The 22,804-nt window shown below is 51.7% G+C and overlaps 1 protein-coding gene and 1 long non-coding RNA gene across 12 annotated transcripts in view; one reads left to right on the top strand and one right to left on the bottom strand.

Annotated features, from left to right (window-relative positions):
* The window catches only part of LOC135320032 (uncharacterized), a 285,059-nt gene that overhangs the window by 99,007 nt on the left and 163,248 nt on the right, over nucleotides 1-22,804 (top strand). The window lies entirely within an intron of this gene.
* COBL (cordon-bleu WH2 repeat protein) overlaps nucleotides 1-22,804 on the bottom strand; it is a 154,755-nt gene that overhangs the window by 76,268 nt on the left and 55,683 nt on the right. For 6 of the 11 annotated variants that reach the window (XM_064482334.1, XM_064482337.1, XM_064482340.1 and 3 more), the window contains exons 2-4: nucleotides 12,119-12,322; nucleotides 7,451-7,661; nucleotides 4,351-4,579 (exon numbers count right to left, since the gene is read on the bottom strand). In XM_064482334.1, coding sequence (XP_064338404.1) covers nucleotides 4,351-4,579; nucleotides 7,451-7,661; nucleotides 12,119-12,322 — 644 coding nt within the window. Of the gene's footprint in view, nucleotides 1-2,312; nucleotides 2,358-4,350; nucleotides 4,580-7,450; nucleotides 7,662-12,118; nucleotides 12,323-22,434; nucleotides 22,642-22,804 lie in introns of those variants that run through there. The other 5 variants (XM_064482333.1, XM_064482338.1, XM_064482336.1 and 2 more) reach the window with 2 other exon arrangements.

The raw sequence follows: 22,804 nt of genomic DNA, 5'->3' as shown, positions 1-22,804 counted from the left end.
CCACATCCCCGCCGTCTGCTGGTGAACCCACCGCCCCGCCGATCCACTGGGGGGAAGACGTGGACTGGGACGTCACAAACGCTGCCATCAAAATGCCAACCCCCATGAGGGACCCATCAATGAACTTCTCATCTGCTACCCTAGGATCTCACATTCCAGCGAAAGAAGGCAGACCTGGAAGTCGGTGCGCCTGGGACTCACACTAACACAATGCTGGCCCCCCAGCCAAGCGGAAACCAAGCACATGTATTTCTTCATTCCGTCCGTGGCAGAAGCTCCGGTTTTGGTGATGAGGGCCAGGGCTCTGGCTCCTGCATGGGGGCTCCAGTCGAGCCAATTAGCAGCCCCCACATCACACAGCACCCAAGCCGGCGAGTGGACCGGCTTCGGCCCCGAGGCATGCATCCCCGTGCACACCCCTGTGCACGTGGGGTCCCCGGTTAATGGCAGCAAAGCCCCCGTGAGGCTCGCAGGCTGCAGCGCACCACACTGCAGGGCCAAATGGTGCACGCGGACCGCGGTGTGCGGCAACGTGTGAATTCGCTCCCCCGATGCTTCTGGAGTCGCCCGGGAGGTGACACAGGGTTGAAAACGCAGGAGATCACAGTGCCTGGGAGATGAATGGGGGACAACACCTGATGGGCAGGCAAGCTGTCTCACCGACCACAGACAGGATGTCACCGGATCAGAACTCGAGCCTCTTTGTTCTCTCTCTGAAGAGGGGCCGTGGCTGGCCACCGCCCCCAGGACGGAGGCCGTGGGCCGGCCCTGGCACGGGGCTGGCCCGACAGGCTGCCTGCAGCCTGGGCCCCAAGCAGACGGCCTAACCTTAGACGTGAGGCGTTGGCGACTCTGGCCTGATGGGACCGTCCTGCGAGGTCTCTGCGACCGGCAGGCACTGCGGAGGGATGGCCGAGGGAGCGGAGCAAGGACATGTGGTTTTCCTGGCAGTGCCCATCAGCCAAGCCTCCCTCGGGGGGGCCCGGCTGGTGCGCAGCCAGGTTGGAAAAGATACACAGTTATGGTCGAGGACCCACACTTCCACACGTCTGGCCGCTTGAGTGTGGAATTTATTGTGTTTTGATTGACTTTCATTTACTAAAACTTCAATATTAAAAAAACAGTGCAGGGGAGCTGGTGCTTCACCCTTAAAGCAAATACTGTTTTGAATCCTGAAAACGATTTAGGAAATGAGACGGATGCGCTGAGGGGTGCGGGGAGGTGGAGGGAGATGCCGGCGTCCTGAAGGACCCGCTCATGCAAACGGTCCATTTTTCCAGATGAGGGAAGGGAACGCGTCACTGGGGACCAGAACACGGTCACCAAGCCTGTAAACGCACGCGGAGAGCCGGGCCTGCCTCGTGGAGAAACTGCACGTTGCAAAGCGCTGGTCCCCCACCACGGGGCCACGTGTCCACGGGGCCACGGGGCCACGGGGCCACGGGGCAGGCAAAAGAATAATCTTTGCCGCTCTCTGATCCACCTCCTCCACTGTCCTCAGCCTGGCAACGTCCCCAGATCAGAGCAGTCAGAACTGCTAAAGCCTTCACAATTGAGCTTTCTGCTCAAAACAGCTTGCTTCTTTGAAGGGAGTCTGTGTATCGGTAACCGTACAATGGAGAGGGCCCCCGGCCGCAGCACCGTCACGACACCCGGACCGTGACTCTGAACCAAGGCCGAGCTTTTTGGCATTAAATTTTTTTTCTAGAAATAAAATCTATTATTAGACCCTTCAACAAACATGGACAGAAAGTTCTGTAAAATACTAATGCTCATTAGGATTTTAATGAAACCCTTGGAGAGTGTATGTGTGTGTGTTTATAGTCTGAAAGGTTTATATAAACCCCAATATGTGTGTGTGTGTGTCTGTGGAAATGCGTGCATGCATATACATACGTGTACGTGTATCGGGATTCGCAACACGTACATGTATCAAATTTACAAGAAATAAATGCAAAATCTGGACTCATCATTTATGACGGAAAAGGTTAGATGCACAACCCACACGGACCTTGAGGACAGGTGAGCACAGGTGAGGAGGAAAGGATGCTTTTGTGCGCACAACCTCCGCTCTGCCCTGAAGTTCTCGGTGTGCAACAGAATGACAGCCACCACAGCCCCCTGCGTCCCTTATCAGTCCGAACCACACAGCAAATCCTCACACAAGGGCCATTCTGCTCGCAGCCAGCCAGGGAGGCAGGAAACCAAACCGCAACCTCGCTTCAGCCTGCGCACCCCCTCCGGTCACCCCGTGCACCGTCCCAGCCCCGAGCCATGCAGGGAGCAGCCTGGCGGGGCGGCGCGGGGCTCACCTCGACAGCTCAGGGCGGGCTCCGACTGAGTTTTGGTCAGAAGAACTGGAAAGGCAGGCAAGGAGAGAGTGAAGGCTGTCTTCACCATCTGCAGCAGCACCAAAGCCCCGACCCCCGTGCCTCTCGCAGGAGAAGGCCCCGCACAGAGCAGGCTGGCACCCCTGGTCTTCATGCCCTGCAATCCCGCAGCTGCCCGGGCTGCTAAGTGCCACCCTGGAAGCAGGTGGCAGCGAAGTCTCCCGCTTTATTAAGCTGCCACCAACAGGAATTCCAGAGGAGGGCGGGCCTCTGCCTACAACCCTCACATCCTCTCCTCTCAAACGTTTGACCGTCAGGAGGATGGGATGGAGGCGTTTGGCAGGGATGTGAATCAAATATTTCACAGCTGGTTTCGGTCCAGCGTGGTCCAGATGGAAGGAGTGTCCACCACGAGCACTTGTGTTTGCCTCTTCATTTTCTGGGGGGCGTTGCTGGGGTCCCAGGGGGAGGATCCCTGGGAGGGTGGCCAAGGCGGTGAAGTGGGGGGCTCAGGGGCTGGGGTGGGGGCGGCTATCTTCCCAAGTGCAGCGAAGGGTCCTGCCCGGCGTGGGATGAGAACAGAGAGCCCTCGGCCAGGGTGGCTGCTCCATCTCAGAGCCTCACTCGTGTTCCAAAAGGCTACCGGCTTGCTGGGGCCAGCCCTTAGCAGAGAGCCCGCTTTTACACCTGTCAAGATGCATCCTGATTTGCACATAACAGAAAACATTTGTTTGCAGAAGAATTTTTCTTCCACATGCTTAAATGTGGGGTGATTTCTCTTTGTTTTGCCTTCCTTTTCTCTCTCTCTGTTTTGTTTTGTTTTGTTTTGTTTTGTTTTTTGGCCAAATGAAAGCTCTGTTTCCAAAGAATTCCAGAAACCAACTTTAAACAGGATGGACAGAACCAGACAGTCACGCCCACTACATCCAGATCCTGAGAGCAATCTTGTTGTGAGTTTTAAAAATATACTGGATAAAACACAAGACGCATGACTCTGAAGTGTCAGAACACTTTTTCCTTTTTGAAGGAATAAATAGTCAACGTTCTAATACATGACGGAGCTGAAACCCTTTCTTAAACGTCGAATGAGCCCTGAGGTCCAAACCCTCCAGGAGATTTGAAAGAAGGTGGAGGAGGGTCTCCTATAATCATCGATTTCACAATAAATTGGGTAATAAGAAAACAGATTTTTTTTTAATTGGGAAATTTTTTAAAACTGTAGAAAGCCCTGAAAACTTGAATATGTATATATTTTAAAAGCCAACCTGGTCAGTATTTGTGGAATAAATAAAAAACCAAGAGCTCTTAAGTGGGCTCATTCAAATAGACACTTCTGTGAAGTCCACTTTAATGAAGAATTCTAAGGTCAAGGAATATTAATTTTTTTTTTTTTTTGTCTGACAGTGTTTAAATAGTCAGCCCTTCCGTCAGTCAGGAAAATCTGCTCACACAAGATGTCAGTCTTCCCAGCAACCCCGGCCTCAAGCTGTCACTCTGGCAGCGGCCCTACCTGGGGCCTCGGGTGGGTACCAGATTCGCCGGAGTAGTAAGATGTCCCTGGCCTGGTTGGAGAGGGAGCATGGTGATTTATCTGCAGGGGCTGAACTGCAGTTGGGGTGGTTTCAGGGAGGAGTGAAATGCATTTGTGCCGTCTCTTCTGATGACGAGCAACGGCTGAGACTTGGGAATATTAAACGGCAGTTAAAAAGGAGATCCAGGAGAACATGGTTCACGCGTGGTTTCCAAGAAGTTCTTTTGGAGCGGCAGCCCCGGCATTCCTCTGACCTTTCCCCACTTTTACGCATCTCCTGGAAGCTCACAGGGGACAAGAGGTAGCGGGCACACTCAGGACTGTGGGAAGGAGGTATGACCACAGTGTATGTATTTTATTTTCCGCCCACTCCGGCTCCGATTTGGACCACCTTTGAGCTGCCCGCAGGCGCGCGTCCCCACCGTGCGCGCGCGTGCGGAGAGCGAGCGTCCCAGCCGCGCGCGGGGTGGGTGGGGGCCCCCGACTCACCTCTCTTGTTGTCCCACGCGTACAGCTCCTTTATCCCCAGCTCGCTCAGGGACTTGGAGAGCTCCAGCTCGTCGCCGGTCACGTCGTCCCGGAGGAGCACCACGTGCTCCGGGCTGACGCCGCACTTGGCGCAGATGAGCGGCAGGATGGCGGCCAGCGGCACCACGGGGCTCACGCGCACCACCGCCTTCTGCGTCCGCAGGTAGTTCACCACCAGGCGCACCGTCTTCTGCAAGACACCCGGGCCGCGCGTCAGCGCCTCCGGGCGCCGGGCCTGCGCCTGCGCCTGCGCCTGCGCGGGGCCTGCGCGGGGCCTGCGCGGCCGGGCTTCGGGCGGCCCGGGGCGCGCTCCCAGGATTCAGTGGGGCGCGGGGTGGGGGTGGCGCACACAGGGGTGGGGGGAACAGCGCTGCCGGGAACAGCGCATCTCCCCGGGAACCGTCTCCTCGCTAGCGAACAAACGGCCGGCAGGGGGCGCTCTCAGCTTCCAGCCTCTGCGGTCCGAGGGCTGCAACGGACTTGAACACAGGACTTACCGCATGTTCTCAAAGAACACGGTCTGGAACTACTGTGCAAATCCAATTTAACTATTTAACTGTTGTGCAAATCCAATTTAACTACTTAACTGTTGTGAAAATCCAATTTAACTATTTAACTGTTGTGCAAATCCAATTTAACTACTTAACTGTTGTGAAAATCCAATTTAACTATTTAACTGTTGTGCAAATCCAATTTAACTACTTAACTGTTGTGAAAATCCAATTTAACTATTTAACTGTTGTGCAAATCCAATTTAACTACTTAACTATTGTGAAAATCCAATTTTAAAAAACATAAAACTTCATAAAACAAGAAATCTCATTTTTGTCTAAGAAGCCAAAGTACACACACCTATTAACATCTATATGAATATATTTAACAAAAAGAAAATTAAAATAAAAAATTTAAACACATTACATATACACTATATTATATAAAATATATGTAAATTTATTTAAAGTGAATTATATATTAAATAGTAACTAATTAAAATTGATACACATAAATTATGAAAGTAATGTAATATGTAGTAAACATATTTGAATATTTTAAATATAATATAATTTAATATATATTTTAAATATATATTTAGTATTTATATATTAATATCTATATAAACATATATATAAAGTTAAAATTTTAAATTTAAACATATTAGATATACACTATATTATATAAAATATATGTACATTTATTTAAATTTAATTATATATTACATAAATAATAACTAATTAAAATTGATACACATATATTAAATTATGAAAGTAATGTAATATATAGTAAACATATATTTGAATATTTTAAATGTAATATAATATAATTTGATATATAGTTTAAAAATATATTTTGTTTATACATTAATACCTATATAAATATATTCAATACATTTAATTAAAATAAAAAATTAAACATATTAAATATATACTATATTATGTTAAATATTTGTAAATATATATTTAAATTTAATTCTATATTAAATTAATAAATAATTAAAATTAATAAATCTGTATTAAATATATATTAAATTATAAAAGTAATGTAATATGTAGTAAAGATATATTTGAATATTTTAAATAAAATTAAATATATATTTAAAATATATATTTAATGCTTATATATTAATACCTATATATATAGTGTATACATGTTTGTGTATACACATATGCACATATATACACTACGCACATATATATTAAACTAGAAAAACATAACATACTTTAGACATATGAATATGATAGACATATAATAATAGATACATTAATCAGAAAGGAAAACGATTTTACTAAAGCTGACTCTAAATGTCTACAGATAAAATGGCCCAGAAAAAAACATAATATCCTGAAGTTTCAGGCCCTCAACTTTGGTTTCTGCTGACCACCCACACTGTTCTCAGGTCCTGCTGAGTGAACACAGAAAACGTACTGAGTAAAAAGCCTGACCCCGGGGCTGGAGCTCCTGCTCCTGTCCAGTCTGAGGGCCATGTCTGACGAATTTTAGGAGGAAAGATGGAACCCACAACCCTTTCCCATGCTTCTCAACCAAAGTTATGAATCATAACCCTGGACTGCCCCATCCCTGGGAGGTGCACTTAGGGATCAGGAAGGCAAGAAAAGTCACAGAATATAAAGAAAAGGTTTCATTTCCCTGATTTTGCTTGAAGAATTATGGAAAACTCAAAGTATAGATTGTGCCAATTAAATGTTATTAACTATCCAAAACTGGAAGCCATGCATTGTTGGCCAAATTCCCATTTTTAAAAGCAGAATGTACTAGATGGTCCAAGAATCTAAATAAATGAAATAGCCCTGCGTTTAATCGGAGACCAAAGATCTATAGCAAAGCCGTTTTATAAAAAACTCACTGAGCCGCTGGAATTGATTGTAATTGTTACTCAAAAGCCTGAAGGAAGTGTATGCATGAAGTATTCTCCCACTGCAGTGAGAAAGGATTTCGGACATCAGGTTTTGAAAAGGGAAGCCCCCTTTGGTTTCCTCTCTCTAGGAACACACTCCAATCTTCCCCACATCCCAAATGCCGCCAGGTACGGGAAGGCCTCCAGGATTAGTCCAATAGGGCAGACGTTGGCCACTGTGCTTTTTCACATTCAAGTTAAGTAAAGTGAAAAGCTCTGCTGTTTTGATCCCACGAACTGCATTTCACGTGTCATCAGTGGGGACCGCCTGGCAGGCTGCAGAATTATGGACCGTTTCCATCTGTGCAGAAAGCTCTGGCTTTCTAGTTCCCCTTTTCTTTGGTGTCTAAAGCAGCAGTGCGCCGCCACCAACATTATTAAGTGCTGTAAAGTTCGGTCTCCTAAAATAAACTCAAGTTCTTGTATTTATTTTATATATATTTTATAGTTATATAAAGTCTATATATTTATTGTAAACTCAGTGCTAATTTAGACTAGTGTGAGAGTGGAGACCTCAAGCACAGAAGTCTGTGCGTGTCACTCAGGCAGGAGCGGCTCCACCCGCCCCCTTCTCAGCACCTTCACCGCCCTCGGCCTCAGGTAACCGCACGCGCCCTTAGGTGACAAAGGGTCCCCGGTGCTACTGACCTCGGGCACCTTAGGTGGGCCAGCCTTCACCTTTGCTTCGGGAACTTTTTCTTTCAGAAACACAGTGTGCACATTCAGGGTCCCAACTAAAGTATTTGGCTTAAAACTCAAAGGCTGCTGGTTTTCCGAAGAGCGGATCTCCAGGGCATGGGTGGATGGGTTCAGATGGTTCTGAAGGCAGAGCTCAACCAGTAAATCCATCATTGCATGGCTGGAAGAAAGACACAAAGCACGGTCACTGGAAATGTTTGCACCCTCCGTTCTGCTAGCCCCGTGGGGCTGGAACAAACCAAGCCGTGGACGAATGAGCAAATCCTTTGTGCTGACAGCCCTCATTAATTCCTCATGCATGACTGTGCGCCAATACCTCCGCGTTTTCAACGCGAATTAAAACCACCACTGAAAGAGGAGCCCAAATCATAATTGCTGGGAAAACGGTGAGATTTCCAGTTAAAGCCACGGCCGTGCTGACTTGAGTCCTGAAACTTGAGTCAGCACAAGTGACATTACGGGGACGAGGCACTGCAATTCCAATTATTCATAAACAAGAGTGCGCCTTAGACGCTGAAATTGTATGTTGAAGATGACAGCTTGCTTTTTCAAAAGCTCAAAAGTATGCTTCTTAAAGACGAAACAAAAAAAAATTAAGATTAAGACATGCATCTTATTTGAATGTCAAGCATGTTTGTAAGGTTCTCCCATCAGAGATTTAAGGGGGCAGTCACAATTCAGACTGTCCCAAAGAAGGGAAAAACGTCACCTCTGTCATTTCCGTTTGCCTGGCAGGATATTTTTATATGTAAAGCTGACCTCTCTTTTTCTACAGATTTCCTGAGCAGTGGAGAATAAACGTTTCATGAAAGCATAGGTCCTTTCTCTGGGGCTCTCGGACAGACACCGAGGCCTAACGCAGACTGACCTGGGCTGCGTTGAAGAGGCGGGGGGGCGGGGTACACAGCCACGTCCAGACGTGCGGACGTGGGTCCCAGAGCCGTGGGTCCTGCAGGGCCTCCCACTTAAATGGTTCTTCCCCCAGCCCACTGGGAACGTGGTCTGATTTACTATGTCCCATCGCCTGCTTTTCTGGACCGTTTTCTCATAAAATTTCCAGGGTCTCTCCCTCTCTGTAATCCCAAGTTCAAGTTCAATGGCGGAGTTAAAAACAGTCATAAAGTCGATTGATTACCCAAAACGACATTAGCAGGGGAGGGTGGCGGGGTAACGAGGCAGATCTTTGGAGCTTCTCCCCCACGGCTCCTGAATACATCCCTTTTCTTGCAAACTGTTAATCTCTGTTCCCCGAATTAATGTTAAGTGTTACGATGAAATTTTCTGACATTTGTTGTGGTTTCTGTTTTCAAATTTAAAATGTGCGTAGGATTTCTCTCCTTCCTTCTTTTAAAAAATATGACTTCCCAATGTGCAGATTTCAAAAGAAACCTTTTGCGTGAGTCGACAGTTTTCAAGAAGAAAAAAAAAACTGGTTTTCTTTCCTATGTGGCTCTTTTTTTTAAAAGTAAAGCAAAGAATATATTGGAAAATGTAAAGTTAAGATGCTAACAAAATGGATCTGGTGAAAGGATCCACTTCTTTATAAACGCAATCCAGAAACTGACACGACATTTATATATATAAATGCAATCAGATAGAAAAATCTTGGACACATACACGAAACTTACACACATACACATGCAATGAAATTAATACACTTCAAAAAAACATATATATAAAAAATGCAATCAGATAGCAAAATCTTGGACACACACATGAAACTTACACACACATATATGCAACGAAATTAATGAGTAGAAAATATAGGAGAAAAATGGGTGGTGCTTATGCTTAATTGTAGAATAAAAACATAGATAATTTCATAAAAGCATTTTTAGTTTATATGAAATATAAAATATTGTGATGGGTCTGAGAATATCAAAAATCGTTCTTTTTTTTTTTTTTTGAAATCCCGGCAGAGAACTGGACACCCCAATGGGCAGCTTGAACCAACACTCTGCTCCCCAAATGCAGAGGGGACGGTGGGGAGGGTGGCATTGCAGTGAGCAGGCTGTTTGGGGACCACAGCCCTGGGACACAGACGTCAGAGGCTGATGAATGAAACGCTTCTCAGTGGAGGGCACCTCTGAACCACAGAGCTGGCCCCATCCCGGGGCTTCTGACTCGCTCGGCCTCGTCTGAGAATCCGCATTTCTCACAAGTCTCTCTTGGCGTGGGGACACACTGAAGACTAAACTCAAGAGCCGAGCGTTGGGTACCCAGGCGATGGGTACCCAGGCTGAATTGCCCCCTCAGTGCCCGGTGGGCAGAGCACCTTCAGGCAGCTACGTCCAGACACTTAATTTGCGTGCACGGTCAGATCTCAGACCGGTCGACTGGGCCCGGTTTCTTGTGCGGGACCAAGGCCGGCAGGTGGCCCCGAGCCCCGGGTAAGGCGGACTCTGGTGTGATCGGGTCAGAGCAAGTGGATTCTGGCAGGTTCCCATCAGCCGCACAGAAGCAAGATGTGGTCCGATGTGAGCGGGGCCCTCCCAGGGGTGGTCTGTGGGCCGGGGGCCGGGCGCACAGCCCACTGCTGCGCTATTAAAGAGTGGGACACAGAAATCCAATGCGCAAAGCAGGGGGCCGCTGGGTCCCAGGGAACCGCGCCGACCAGCCGCTGGGGAGGCCCGCCGTCTGCTCCCGGCCTCACTGCACCCCGCAGGCGTATTTACTGCTCGGAAAGGAGCGAAGTCATTGAACACATCACCCCTACAGATTAATCTCTACCTGTTGTCGCGGCTGCAGCACAAAAGGGCACAGTGATACCTTCTAGTTTGTAAGGAAAAAAAAAAAAAACCTTAAAACTATCAGTGGAGGCATCTATTCAGTTTGAAAACATTTTGCAAAATGCCATCTTTAGTTTTGAAGCAGGCATCTTCTCTGCCATCACGGGTTTGTAAAAGCAGACCTGCGTGCTCCTTAGGACGCGACCCGTAAGTCCGTTTTCTTGAAATTGGTGTAACAAGGCTGACAGCACTGATGGTTTCACAGAGGTCCGCTGAGCGACAAACCCGTCATCAAATTCGTGCAGTTTTTATCCGTTCAATAAAGTGCTTTTTTTTTTCAGTGTAACTAGAAATTGGGCCCCAAACTTAAGAATGGTAAGTAATACATTCACTGATAAAGGGTCATGCGTCCGTTAGAGGAATTTGTAAACCTCGGATGGTGTGGCCTCTGTCTCAAGTTCAAGTAGGAAAAAGTGTTCGGGAAAACAGAGAAACACGCTCTAGAAACCCGAATGGCTCTGGTGGGAAGCCTGCCCCCGGCACTGGCCACCAGGCTGGCGTCTCCGGGCTGCGGCCAGGAGGGCCCCCCACGGAGGAGGGACACCGCTTTGGAAAGCTGTCCAGCGTCCCTTAAGACGGTTGAGGATGTCATAACCCACGGCTCGGCTGCCCCCACCCCAGGTAAGTATGAAGGCCTGGAGGAACATTCTTCAGATTTTTGTTCCCACAGCCCGCAAAGCAATTTTTCAAAATGCAGGCACCCTTTGGCCCAGTAAGTTGTCACCAGGAATTTTCATCGTCCGGTTGACAGCAGTTCCAAAGGCTGTAATTTCAGGGAAAAAACAGAACACTGGGACTTGGACATCATTCTTCTTTGATGGATCCATTCAGATAAAAACACCCAGAGTGATGGAATTTCCACCACGACCCATTTTTAAAATTCTCCAGCCACCTGCTTTTGTAAGATTTACATATTTTATATCCTTTCTTGTCTTTGTTTTCCTAGAGATCCTAGTCCCACTCACACCTGCCTCAGAATCATACACAAATATTTTTATGCTGGAATGTTTTTCTAATCCATCACACTACCGTATTCTCTACAATAAAATGTATAAACATTTACGTTTCATTGTTTGTTTGCTGTGACTTTGTTGCAAACGTTTTTGCTGTATATTGAGTTCGTGACAACGGTCGTACAAAACTGATCAGTGTCATTACGATGTGTTTTGATAGACGTCAAACAGAAAATGAGACGTTCTATCGGCAATAAAACTCAATACTCAGATGGGATTATGACCCACGCATCTACCGAACCCTTTACAGCAGACGCAGGGGGAGAGGGGAGTCGGCTCGTGTCCTTGGCCACGGCCGCATTCACAGGCAGATCTGATCTAAATAAGAGTTCGGGTGTAAATCGAGGTGTCTGGAAATTGACCGCCTTTAATTTTATTCTTTAATCTAAATCATCGTGTTCAGTTGGAAAACTGCTTACTGATGGCACTCACGCCCCTCACCCCCCGCCCCGGGTCAGCCTGCAGGTGGACATCAGAAGGTCACCCTGGAGGCTGTCCCCTGACTGAGGAATTTCAGCAGCAAGGACACCAGCACGGGCGCTGGCGGGTCACCTACTTGGAGTTGCATGTGGGCCTGAGACCCCCGCTTCTTTCTGAGCCCATCTGTCACGGGAGGGAGGCGGGCAGTCCCAAGGATGAGGGTGAACCATGGGGGGGGGGACGTTTCAGGTTGTCACCCAGGCCCTGATGTCCACCCTGAGGCCCCGGTCCGGTGGGACACTGGAGGATGCTCCCTGCTCAGGTCTCCATGGACTTGCAAACTGGACCACATCGCATCGCCCCCTACCCTCCCTGCTGAGGTCCCGGACCCTTACCTCCCGTTGACCACAGTTTCCTTCTCCAGCCCGCTGGGCAGAACCACGGTGATGTCCACCACCCTGCGCCCCAGGTCCTCCCGCATGTTGAGCACTTTCTGCTGAGGCCCGGGGGACACGTCACGGGAAGGTTTCCATCCACCGTGCACGTCCGGGGAGGCGGGCTTTCCGGGAGGCGGGGGGGCTCGAGCCTTCATCTTCCTCCTTGGGGGGTGACAACACGGAGGGACTGAGTAGAGGGACCATTTCCCGGCCCGAAGGATGTAAATCACCTGTCGGTATCCGATCTCCTTCTAAACCCTTCTCCTCCTTACAGGCATTCATCGCTCCTTCCGAGTCACGTGGACTTTTAAAAATCAACACATGGGCACTCTTGGACACCGAGAGAAAACGGGTCACTAAGAAACGGTTCTGAAAGTTCAGTGTTCCTGGAAAGGAGCAGACTAAGGTGTGTTCACCACCTGGGAGTGGGTTGGGGAGCAGAATGACGCGTGGCCCCTTCCCTCTGAACCATGCAGTGGGTTACAGGTCCCAGGCCACCAAGGGGTCCGAAGCCACTGCCCCAGCGCTGGACCCAAGACCAGCCGAGGGTCTGGACTCACGGGGCCGTGACACTGAGGATGTGCTGGGACACCGAGAGAAAACGGATCACTAAGAAACAGGGAGAAACGGTTCTGAAAGTTCAGTGTCCTGGAAAGAAGCAGATTAAGGTGTGTTCACCACCTGGGAGTGGGTGGGGGAGCAGAATGCCGCGTGGCCCCTTCCCTCAATATATTCTGCAGCTGAGAAGACGGTGTCAGCGAGCTCCTAGCTGCCCCAGAGGCATACGGTTCAGGGTTCCGGGGCGGGGATGGACAGCCAGGGTGCCTGACTCCCGGGGGCCCCCTCTCCCACCCGCCCCGCTCGCCTCCAGCCGGACAGACATGCGACGGGAACCCATGCAATGCGCACGGGGTCTGCTGGCCCAAAGCATCAGACCATCAGAATCCCAACGAAATAACCCCACAAGGATGCACGGTGGGCGGGTCAAAGACGGCTCAGTGTAACGTAATTGGGAAGGCTAACAAGTTCAAGGTCATCTAACCGCAGGTCAGGAGGAGAATTTCCATAAATCATGGTACCAAAACAATGTCCCACCAGTGCTGGTTCAATGTCCTTTGAAAGTATCTAATCTGATGTTTCAAAATGCTCAACACAGGTATTTGAGCAAAACAAACTTCAAGATATTATCTCTTTCAAGAAACACCATTTATAAGAGAAGCCTGTATTATATACAGCAATGGACCGCAGAACAGTCTGGAAAACAAAGCAAAGAATTACCGGCGATGACCTCTGGGTGACGGGGACCACGACGTTTGCTATTTTTACTTCTACGCACTCCCAAGTTGTTCCTGTAGTATCACCTCTCTGTGTATTACGTGCAAAATGAAAAGAGATCGTTTCAAATGGAAAAAAAAATAGGAAGTGGGGTTCAGAGGAGGCTTCAAGCCATCACTGCTCATGTCACTGGTTAATGCAAGACTTGGGAGTGACATCTGGGTCACATCCCCCACCACGAGCGTAGTCCATCTTTGCACACCCCGATTGCATGGCCATAAAGCTGCTCCCTATGGGCTGAGCCCGGGCTGCGAGCCCCCAGGCTGCACAGACACCCAGGGAAGTTTCTGTGGGTCCAGCGGTGTGTTCTGTATGTGCGTGTGTGTGTGTGTCTACGGGGTGTGCATGTGCGTGCACACATAAGTTAGCCAACGTTGAAAAAACCAGAGCGTTTCACATTAACAAAATTAATTTCTGGTTCTTTTTTGGGGGGAAAAAAATCAAATAAAAAGACCTAACAGGGTGCTGAACAGCATCCCAGCAAAACCCAGCTGTGTGCGTCAGCCTGGACCCGAGGGCTCAATGCCATCACTCATCCGTCCCCTGGTGACAGCCGCATCGAGCCAGCAGAACCTGAACGTCCGAGAGCTGGTGTGCGTTAATGATCGCAGCATCTCTCTAGAGCAGAGGCTCCTGTCTGAACGTTAAACCAGCACGTGGCTTGAGCTGCAAATCTGTGTCATTTGAGGAAAGCCAGTGAGACAAAAATACACAGCTAATATGTTAATAACTTCATGGGTCCATTTGATGTCACAGAATAACATTTGCATTATTTTCAGAAGTTGTCCGTGGAAAATGTTCACATCAAAAGTGATGCCTGGGGTGTATACGGATTCAAGGACCCACTTCAGAAGTCCTGTGTGTCCAGGTGTGTGCAGTGGCTTGACGCCAGCCTGAGACCCTGGACGCAGAGGTCCCACCGCACATGTCACGCGTCCCCTCACGTGGCAAGCTGGCACCTCATTTCCTCCACGATTATTTACCGTCTCCAGAGGGCAGCAGGTGCTATGTGAAGGCTGCCTGCATTTTCACTAGTTGACACACTTTTCTTCATATCTGTAGGTCGTTAAAAATCCTTATTGACGATGATAATGACAATGGTACAGATCAACACAGTTGGAGCCTGCAAGGGACACGGAAGACCCACAGAACCTCGAGACAACAACGGAACTGAAGAAATCCACGTGGATGCAGGGGTGGGGTGTTTCAGGCAGAGGGGAGACCACAGCGTTCCTGAGGGCGTGCAGATGCTGGAGGTGGGGGACGGAGGGAGGGACGGCGAAAAGAAAAAAAAAATACAGTGATGCACATCGGAGAAGATGCAAAACTTGTGAGCTGAGGCCATATCTGTCCAGGGGAGGGAGCCCCGCGGGCGCCTTGAACCCTCCTCTGTCCAGCGAGCACCCACAATACTTCTGGGTCCGACTTGTGTTTTCAAGGACAGAGCCGTGTGTCAGTTTAAGAGCTGGAGCTGCCCAGGTGCATGGACACCGCCCTTCCCCACAAGCTCCTGCAACACGAGCATCACCTCCACGGCACAGGGTCTCCGGGTCCCAGCCCCACCGGCTCCCCGCACCCTGGAGGGGCCCCAGTGATCTTCACTTGGCCCGGAGAAGCCAAGGCGCTGCCCAGCGGGTGTGGTCCCCACTGGAGGGTCCGTGCAGGTGCCGGGCAGCTGGGTCCCCCTGAGACGAGGGTGTGCAGGGGACTGCAAGGGCCAGGCTTCTGTTTCAGCCTGGGGAAGCCACTGGGAGCTGGCACCCCGAGCCTGGCCCCTCCTGGGCACAGCCTGGGAGGCGCCCTGGCGGAGAGCAGGGCGGGTCCTGGTGCTTTTCAGGCTACGAGTCGCTGAGCAGGCAACTCACCCTCCCTGCCCCACCCAGGATAAGAAGCCGGGTGTGCCCTGGCAGGAAGGAATGATGTATCAAATAACAAAAACACAGAAAAAAAATATTCCTGGCATCTCAAAGGTCATGCATCGCAAAACCATCGCATGAAAACATTTCTGGCATTTCCAAGGCCATCTGTCAGAACTCCGAAAGGTTTTATCTTAAAACCATCACACAGTCACCGGCCTGAATTTCAGGGCGGCGCCGGCCAGTTCTCACACCAGCCGGGTGCTGGCAGCGGGTTTCTCTCCCCAGGGCCCTTCGATGTGCGTAAGATGCAGAGATCTGCTCCCTGACAGTCAGGTCCAGGATGGTGCACCGCCTGGGCCGGGTGAGTGCAAATCCCAGGGCGGCTGACTTAAATCCTGACCCCTCAGGCCACGCCGGCGTCCAGCCAGGATGCAGGAGCCGGGGCGGGGGTGGGGGGGGCCCCGCAGCCCGAGGAGAGAAAGCCTGCATTTCCCGCCACGTCTCTGAGCACAGCCCGAAGGGTCCTCCGCTTTGCATCTTACCGTCCAGGACCAGCGGATACAGGAAACATGCTGATGCCACGCACCCGAATGCCAAGCCTGCGTGATCCCCACCCGTTTACCAGGGAAGGAAGCAGGGAGAACCACGCTCACGGAAAGGGGATTTCAAAGAGAAGTCAGGCACACCCCGCTGCCCCGTCCTGATCCACCCATGAACTGGGTTCTGGCTAAGCGGGTCTGTTTATGCTGCAGGCACAAGGAGGTCACCATTCTCTCCCCAGATTCTTCCCAAGCACGAACAGTCGGAAAGTTGGACACCAGCTGCCCTGGTTCTCAGGGTCACATCATCGCCAGTGTCATGTTGTCCCTCCTGCCAGTGGCCGGAGGGGACCTCTGCCTTGTCCCCGGGGAGGGGGCAGCCCGGAGGCTGGCAGGTGCCTCCCGGGAGAGTCAGTGCAGGGGTCCTGGACAGCCGAGTAACTGGGCTCACCGGGACCTCCCAAACCTGACTGCGTTTAGTCGTCTCATAGCTGAGCCTTGGGTGCAGTAACGGATTCAGTGATCTGGGAATCACTGGTTTGGCTGAAGCACCAAAGAAAGGGGACACAAATACCAGGATCTTAACACTGATACCATCAACCTGCCATCTGCACACTTAAATCTAACTCCTCCTGTGGTCAGGAGCCATGCGCGTCAACAAGTATTCAGTTGGCATCCTCAGGTACCAGGAGCCTCTTAAAACGGGTGATCGCTCAACAGATGACTGGATAAAGAAGAGGTGGTATATTTATACAATGGAATACTACTCAGCCATGAAAAACGACAACATAACGCCATTTGCAGCAACATGGATGGAACTGGAGAGTGTCATTCTAAGTGAAGTAAGCCAGAAAGAGAAAGAAAAATACCATATGAGATCACTCATATGTGGGATCTAAAAAAAAAGAAAAAGACGGATGATCGCCGTTGTAGGCTGCCCTCCACCAGCTCACGGTCCCCCAGGGCAGCCTGAGAGCAGCACACGGAAACACAGAAAGGATGGCAAAACCCCGAGCACAGTGAGAAACAGGAAGGGCTCTCCAAGGACTGGAAAGGACTCTGGATTTAGGCTGAGCTCATGAAGTTTCGGGAAATGGTCCGGGAGCGGCGACATGAAGAACTAGTTGGAGGCGCCAAGAGCCAGGGTGAGCAGGATGCTGTTCCCAGCAGGGACGGTCATTCCAAGGGCACGGAGGCGGGAAGGGCTGGGAATATGGGAAGCATTTCGGGAAACTGGGGTGTGGGGAGCCCAAGGCGGGTGGCTTGAAGTGATCCAGGGGGGACCCACAGAGCCTGGGTTATGGGGACCCCAGGTGTGCGGACGGTGAGGATTCTGGTGCGCAAACTGAAGGCAGCTGACCATCAGATCCAACGGAGGAATCCCACGGTCACAAGCAACGGAAGGAGGAATGCCACGGGGGCTGGAAAGAACCAGGGGCAGAGAGCTCTCCAGGGGCAGGGAGGCCAGAAGGAAGGTCGGAGCCCACTCTGAGCAGGCGGAGGTGAAGGCAGGTAAGAGAGGGCGGGCCACCGGGCAAGGACTCTGGGTCAGGACACGGGTAGGACACGAGGGAACTAATTCACCTGCCCTGCCTGCACCCCAGCAGAAAACACCTCACTTCGTGACTCCGGGATCACGGAGTCCCCACAAGGCCTGAATGTGTCACAAATTTTGCAGTCTTGTGTGAAGATGGACCCAGGGGACAGATGTCAGAGGCCTGGCCCAGAGCAGGTGTCCCCGTCTTCATATGCTTTCTTGACCCCAAAGAGGGTGTCGGCCTGATGAATAAAACTCAAACAGATTTACAGCAAAGAGGCCCGCCACGGTGGCCTGGAAACCCAGTGAGGTCAAAATGTGCCTGTTCATTAATATATTTTAAAAATTTTAAATTCAGATTTCTGAAATAATTATAGAATTCTTTTGTGTGCATGTGTGTTTTAAGGGGGGAAGTAATCAGTTTATTTAACATGTTTATTTAAATGGAGGGACTGGGGATGGAAGCCAGGACCTCGTGCAGGGCAAACACACACTCTACCACTGAGCAACACCCTCCCCCCTCTAGAATTCTTAAGTAAAAGTTGTGCACAAGAAAATTGGTCTAACAGTTCCTTTCCACACTAAAGTTAACCAGTCCCTACAGATTTACAAACGGATTCATTGGTAGCCCAGAGGGTAAAGGAATTTCTTTTTAACATGTGCAATCCTTTCAATATTTTTTTAAAAAAATTACTAGCAGCCCACACGGGGCATCTGAATTCCACCCGCTGCCCGATCGCTCAGCGCCAGTGCCGGGTGAGGGTGGGGCTGGGGCCACGCTGGGGACGCAGAATGACGCCCCCTGCGCCTTGAGGGCTGAGTGACAATGCCGACACCTGCACCGACACCTGCTTTTCGTCTGGGGCCTGAGATCACGACACAAAGGTCTTGCCCTTTTCAGCGGCCGCGGACAGTGTTCAACAGGCAATGAGGAACACTTCTGCTAACTACCTTTCAGTCTCCTGTTTGGACGCGTTATTAAATCGATCCATCAAATTAACGGGACCTTGTTAAGTTCCCTGCATTAAAGATGAAAACAGCCAAGGTGGGGAGGGTGCAGCTCAGGGGTGGAGCACGTGCTCAGCACGCAGCAGGTCCCGGGTTCAATCCCCAGGACCCCCCCGCTCACAAAAGAATAATAATAAAAAACTTTAAATACAGAGTTTTAAAAAAATAAGTAAAAGGCACCGCAATGATGATGGTGTGGATGTAGATAACGGGCCTCCTCTTAAAGCGCAGAGATGAACCAGCACAGGGAGACACTGACGTCCAGAGCCAGAACGTCCGACATTCACGTGGAACGCTGGCGACTTCGGCCGCGCGTCAGCGGCCACCGAAAGGGACCGAGACTTGGGATTCAGAGTCGGGGCCGCCTGGCAGGCGGCCGGGGTGATTCCACCGTCTCGTGGAGCCGCCGGGCCTCAGTTTCTCCGCCGGGCCTCAGTTTCTCCGCCTGGGGAGCAGAGACGATCTCACAGGATCGCTAGGAAGACCGGAACGCCGGGCCCTCCCGTTCACGATAAACGTTAGCTCGTCACAGCCTGGGACGGCCATCAGCTGGGTGGGCCTGACTATCGAGCTTCCTTACCCCTGGCTGCCTGTTTGGAGAAACCTGTAATGCATTTAATTTAACACAGGAGGCCAGTCTTTTTTTTTTTTTTTTGGTCTCTCTGTTAAGATGGGACCATGCAGGGCTCCACTGGGATACAGGCAAGCAGACCCGGGTTCTCCGTCTCCCCAGATGTTCACTGACACTCATCTGAGCTATTTCAGAGCATCTCCAACCAGATGGTCTGCACGGGGGAGGGGGGCAGCCAGGGCTTCCGTCCCCCCCCCATCCATCCATCTGTCCATTTTGACTCTCAAAAGCCAACTGTGGGTGTGAAACGGAGGGTCTGCCCCCTTCTGAGGGAAGGGGGTGCCGCCCTGCCTCCCCCGAGCCCCTCGCCGCCCCCTGGATTCTGCTCTGGGGGCCCCTCTGACCTCAGCTGGGGTGAGTCATGTCCAACGTCAAGAAGAGAGTTTTAGGTTCCAAGGGAAGAGGCCACCTGCTCCCCGGGTCGTGGTCCCAGCGGCGGCCGCGACTCTGAGAGCGCTCCTGGGACACGCCCACGTGAGAGAAGGATGCCCGGCTCTGACCAGACCTCCTCCTGGATCTCATCTCATGAGATGCTCACATGGCAGGCTCCTGCCTTCCCCCGTGTCCTGCGTGGTGGGACGCCAGCCTGCCTGGGGTGTCCCGCCTCCGGGTGACTCCAGGCCAGCCCTGCCCACCCTGGGATGTGGGACCTGGGTCTCGCCCAGCGAAGCGCCCTGAATAGGCTTGGCGCCACGGACGAAATGGACCGCGCTTTCTTTCGCAAGCGTATTTCGCCTGGAGGGTAGGGTTTCCCTCCCGCACACTGCGTCTAGGATTTTCCCAGGAAGCTCAATGAAAGTTGCAATGATAACATCAGGGGTGGAGTCCCAGCGACTCCGGGCATCGGCGAGAGCAGGGCTCTCCGCTGCAGCTGGTGCCTCCGTCCAGCCTCTCAGGGGCGATGAAATTCCAGGAGAATGTGGAGCAAAGACATCGAACCCCCCAAAAAAACACCAAAAAAAAAAAAAAAGGTGAACTGGGTCCTTAGAAAGGAAGGAAAAATTATACCATTTTCACAGCCGCCCTCAATGCCTGAAGCAACGGCGCACAGGAGCAAGGGACAGGGAGGGCCGCGGCCTTCCAGCTGGGGCACGGAAAGAGATGCTCCAGAAAGTTCGGGGCGGTCGAGATGGAATGTCAATTCGAAGGACTCCCTCACACCTCCACAGTCCTGCCTCTCACTGGGTCAGCCTTCTGCTAAATTCTGCACTCCAGCCCTCATTTCAAACGTAAATCACAGGATGCCCGCCCCCCCCACCACAGTCCCTTCTTCTGTCCCTCCATCACTTCCCCTTTGTCCTTGCCAGCATGGCCATGAGTGCCCCCACCTCGACGCCCCGCCAGCCTGGCCCTGCCCCCCCGCCACCCCGCTGTCCCTTCCACGCACGTCCCTTGGTTCCCCGAATCGGCCAGCTCTCCCTTGTCAAGGCCTCCGCATATGCTTTTCCCCCCGCCGGCAATGCTGTTCCCTCCCCTCCCGACTGCCTTCCACCCTCCTGACTCGAACTGGAGGGCGTGCGCCTCGCGGCTGGGACTCAGCCGCCCTGTTGTGTGAGGGTGAAGGTTCAGAAACCCTGCAGGACGGCACGGCCCCGCCGAGGGCAGACAGGACCGGCTGCCAAAGAGGAAATGAGCCCCCCACTGCCCGGGAACCGACCCCCACATCCCCGAGCCCAGAAGTAATCGGGGTTTTAGCCCTCGGTCTCTGCAAACTGACAAGCCGGCCCAGCACCGAGCACTCTGCCTGGCTTCAGTCCTCACCACCAAGGCAAAGGCAGGTTTACTTTCCCCATTGCACAGACGGGATGATGGAGGACCCCACGGGGAGGGACTTGCTCCAATCATCCTGCCAGGAGGTCCTCCTGAGCGCCAATGCACCGCCGCCCCCTCCTTGGTTATCTCCCCAGGGTACCCGGCCCGGTGACGCGCAGACGTCCAGGCTCCCTGCTGCGTGCCGGCCGGTCGGCATCCTTCGGTGGCAGCTCTGATGAGAGGAGGCAGGGCAGGAGGTGGCCTCTGGGGAAGGTTTCTGGCACAGAGTCTGCTGTGACGTGGCGTCTGGACAAGCCCTGTTCCTAACAGAGGTCGAGCTCCCCCCGGCCAAGAGCATCATTCAGTGCTCAAGTCTCCTCGGAGTTCACACGAAGCATGGGGGCTGTGTGAGCCTCACGGGGCGGAGGCGGGGGGAGAGGCGGAGTTACGGGGAGACAGAAGGGCTCGGTGGGCTGACGGCGGGGAGGTGGCTGAGCCCCGACCCACCCCGGGTCCGTCCTCAGGGTTCCCAAAGCCTTTAGAATCAGGTTCCGTTTAGGTTCCGATGAGGGGCGGGATGCACTGAGGCCAACACATGCACACGCCTTCAGCAAAGCACCGTGAGGGATGGGGACCCCGGGTTAGAACCCCTGAGATGCCTTCTTTTGGAGTTCAGTACCTTCCCTTCCAAGACAGGAATCCCTTCTAACAAAGGGCAAATGAGAGCCTCCCCCTGATGCCTTCCCTGTGGTCCCTGCCTCTAAAAACAGAACTGAGGACCAAAGAACCACCCAGTGGAGAATCCACACAAATGTGTCTGTGAAACTCTCAAACTAAGAGGCCGCCTGCCTGTAAGCTGCAGCTTGAAGGAGAGACACACCACGGTGTCCCAGGAAAACCAGGGGGAACTGGGGTCCCCACAAACACACGGCTTTTCAGGGTAACACAGAGACACCGTCGACTGGAATTGTGCCCCAGAACACCCTTGGGTAGCTGCAAAGCGTCCGCCAGCCGTGGGGACCCGCTCTGGAGTCGGAAAGAAGCGAGGTCAAATCTAACCGCGACGTTCTAGCAGGTGACTCCATCCGGGCAAATTCTCAGCCTCAGTTTACCCAAGAGCCCATCCAACAATGAGTTCGTGATGGGCCTCCTGCAGGATTCAACGAGACGAGCCATGAAGTTTCTTGCAGGGCACGGGTCCCCGGGCAGCGCTGTTGTAACGGTTTTGATCATTATTGGCAAGTTTATTTATTTATTTTTTTGCAGGGGGAGGTAATTCAACTTTTTTTACTTATTTATTTTTTGATGGAGGGACTGGGGATGGAACCCAGGACCCGGTGTGCGCTAAGCACGCGCTCTGCCCCTGAGCTGTGCCCTCCCTTCCCCAAGCAGGTTTATTCATGAGGACAAAGGAGCCTCCTGTCTCCACGAGCGCAGAGGAGAAGCCGGCGAAAAGCTCACCTGCGTGGCCGACGCCTCCAAAACCAACCCAGAGAGAATCTCACAGTCGCGACCCGGGGCCGGGGAACCTCGCAGTAATTCAACACGGAAAGGTTCGCGCTCGTGATGGGATTCTCCAGGACGTCGTGACAGAAGCCATCCGTGACACTCACCCGACTCCAAACGCCGGCCTGGGTGAGCAGCCACCACGCAAATACTCAGAGAGGGACACTTGAGAACTGGCCGGCTCCCAGCAAGTTAAGACAGAGCCCGTCGGTGTGGCCCGTTCCGTCGGCAAAGCCTCCACGCTAAAGCCCAGCAGGGCAGCTCAGGCTGCAAGGATCAGATAAAACCCGGAGTCAGATCGTTAGATGTTCTAGAAAAAGGTTCCCTCCCTGCCATAACACAGGCATCTCTGCGTGACTGGGTTTGAACATCCTCAGCAAACGAAGTGAGAGAGATCAGAGAAGACTTACAGGTTCCCAAACCAGCTGGCCAGGTCCGCACACATCCCGAGCTGTCCCCGCCCTTGCCCGGAGGGAC

The sequence above is a fragment of the Camelus dromedarius genome, chromosome 35 (genome assembly GCF_036321535.1).
Source record: "Camelus dromedarius isolate mCamDro1 chromosome 35, mCamDro1.pat, whole genome shotgun sequence".
NCBI lineage: Eukaryota > Metazoa > Chordata > Mammalia > Artiodactyla > Camelidae > Camelus > Camelus dromedarius.
This window is presented reverse-complemented; position numbering and strand designations above follow the sequence as displayed.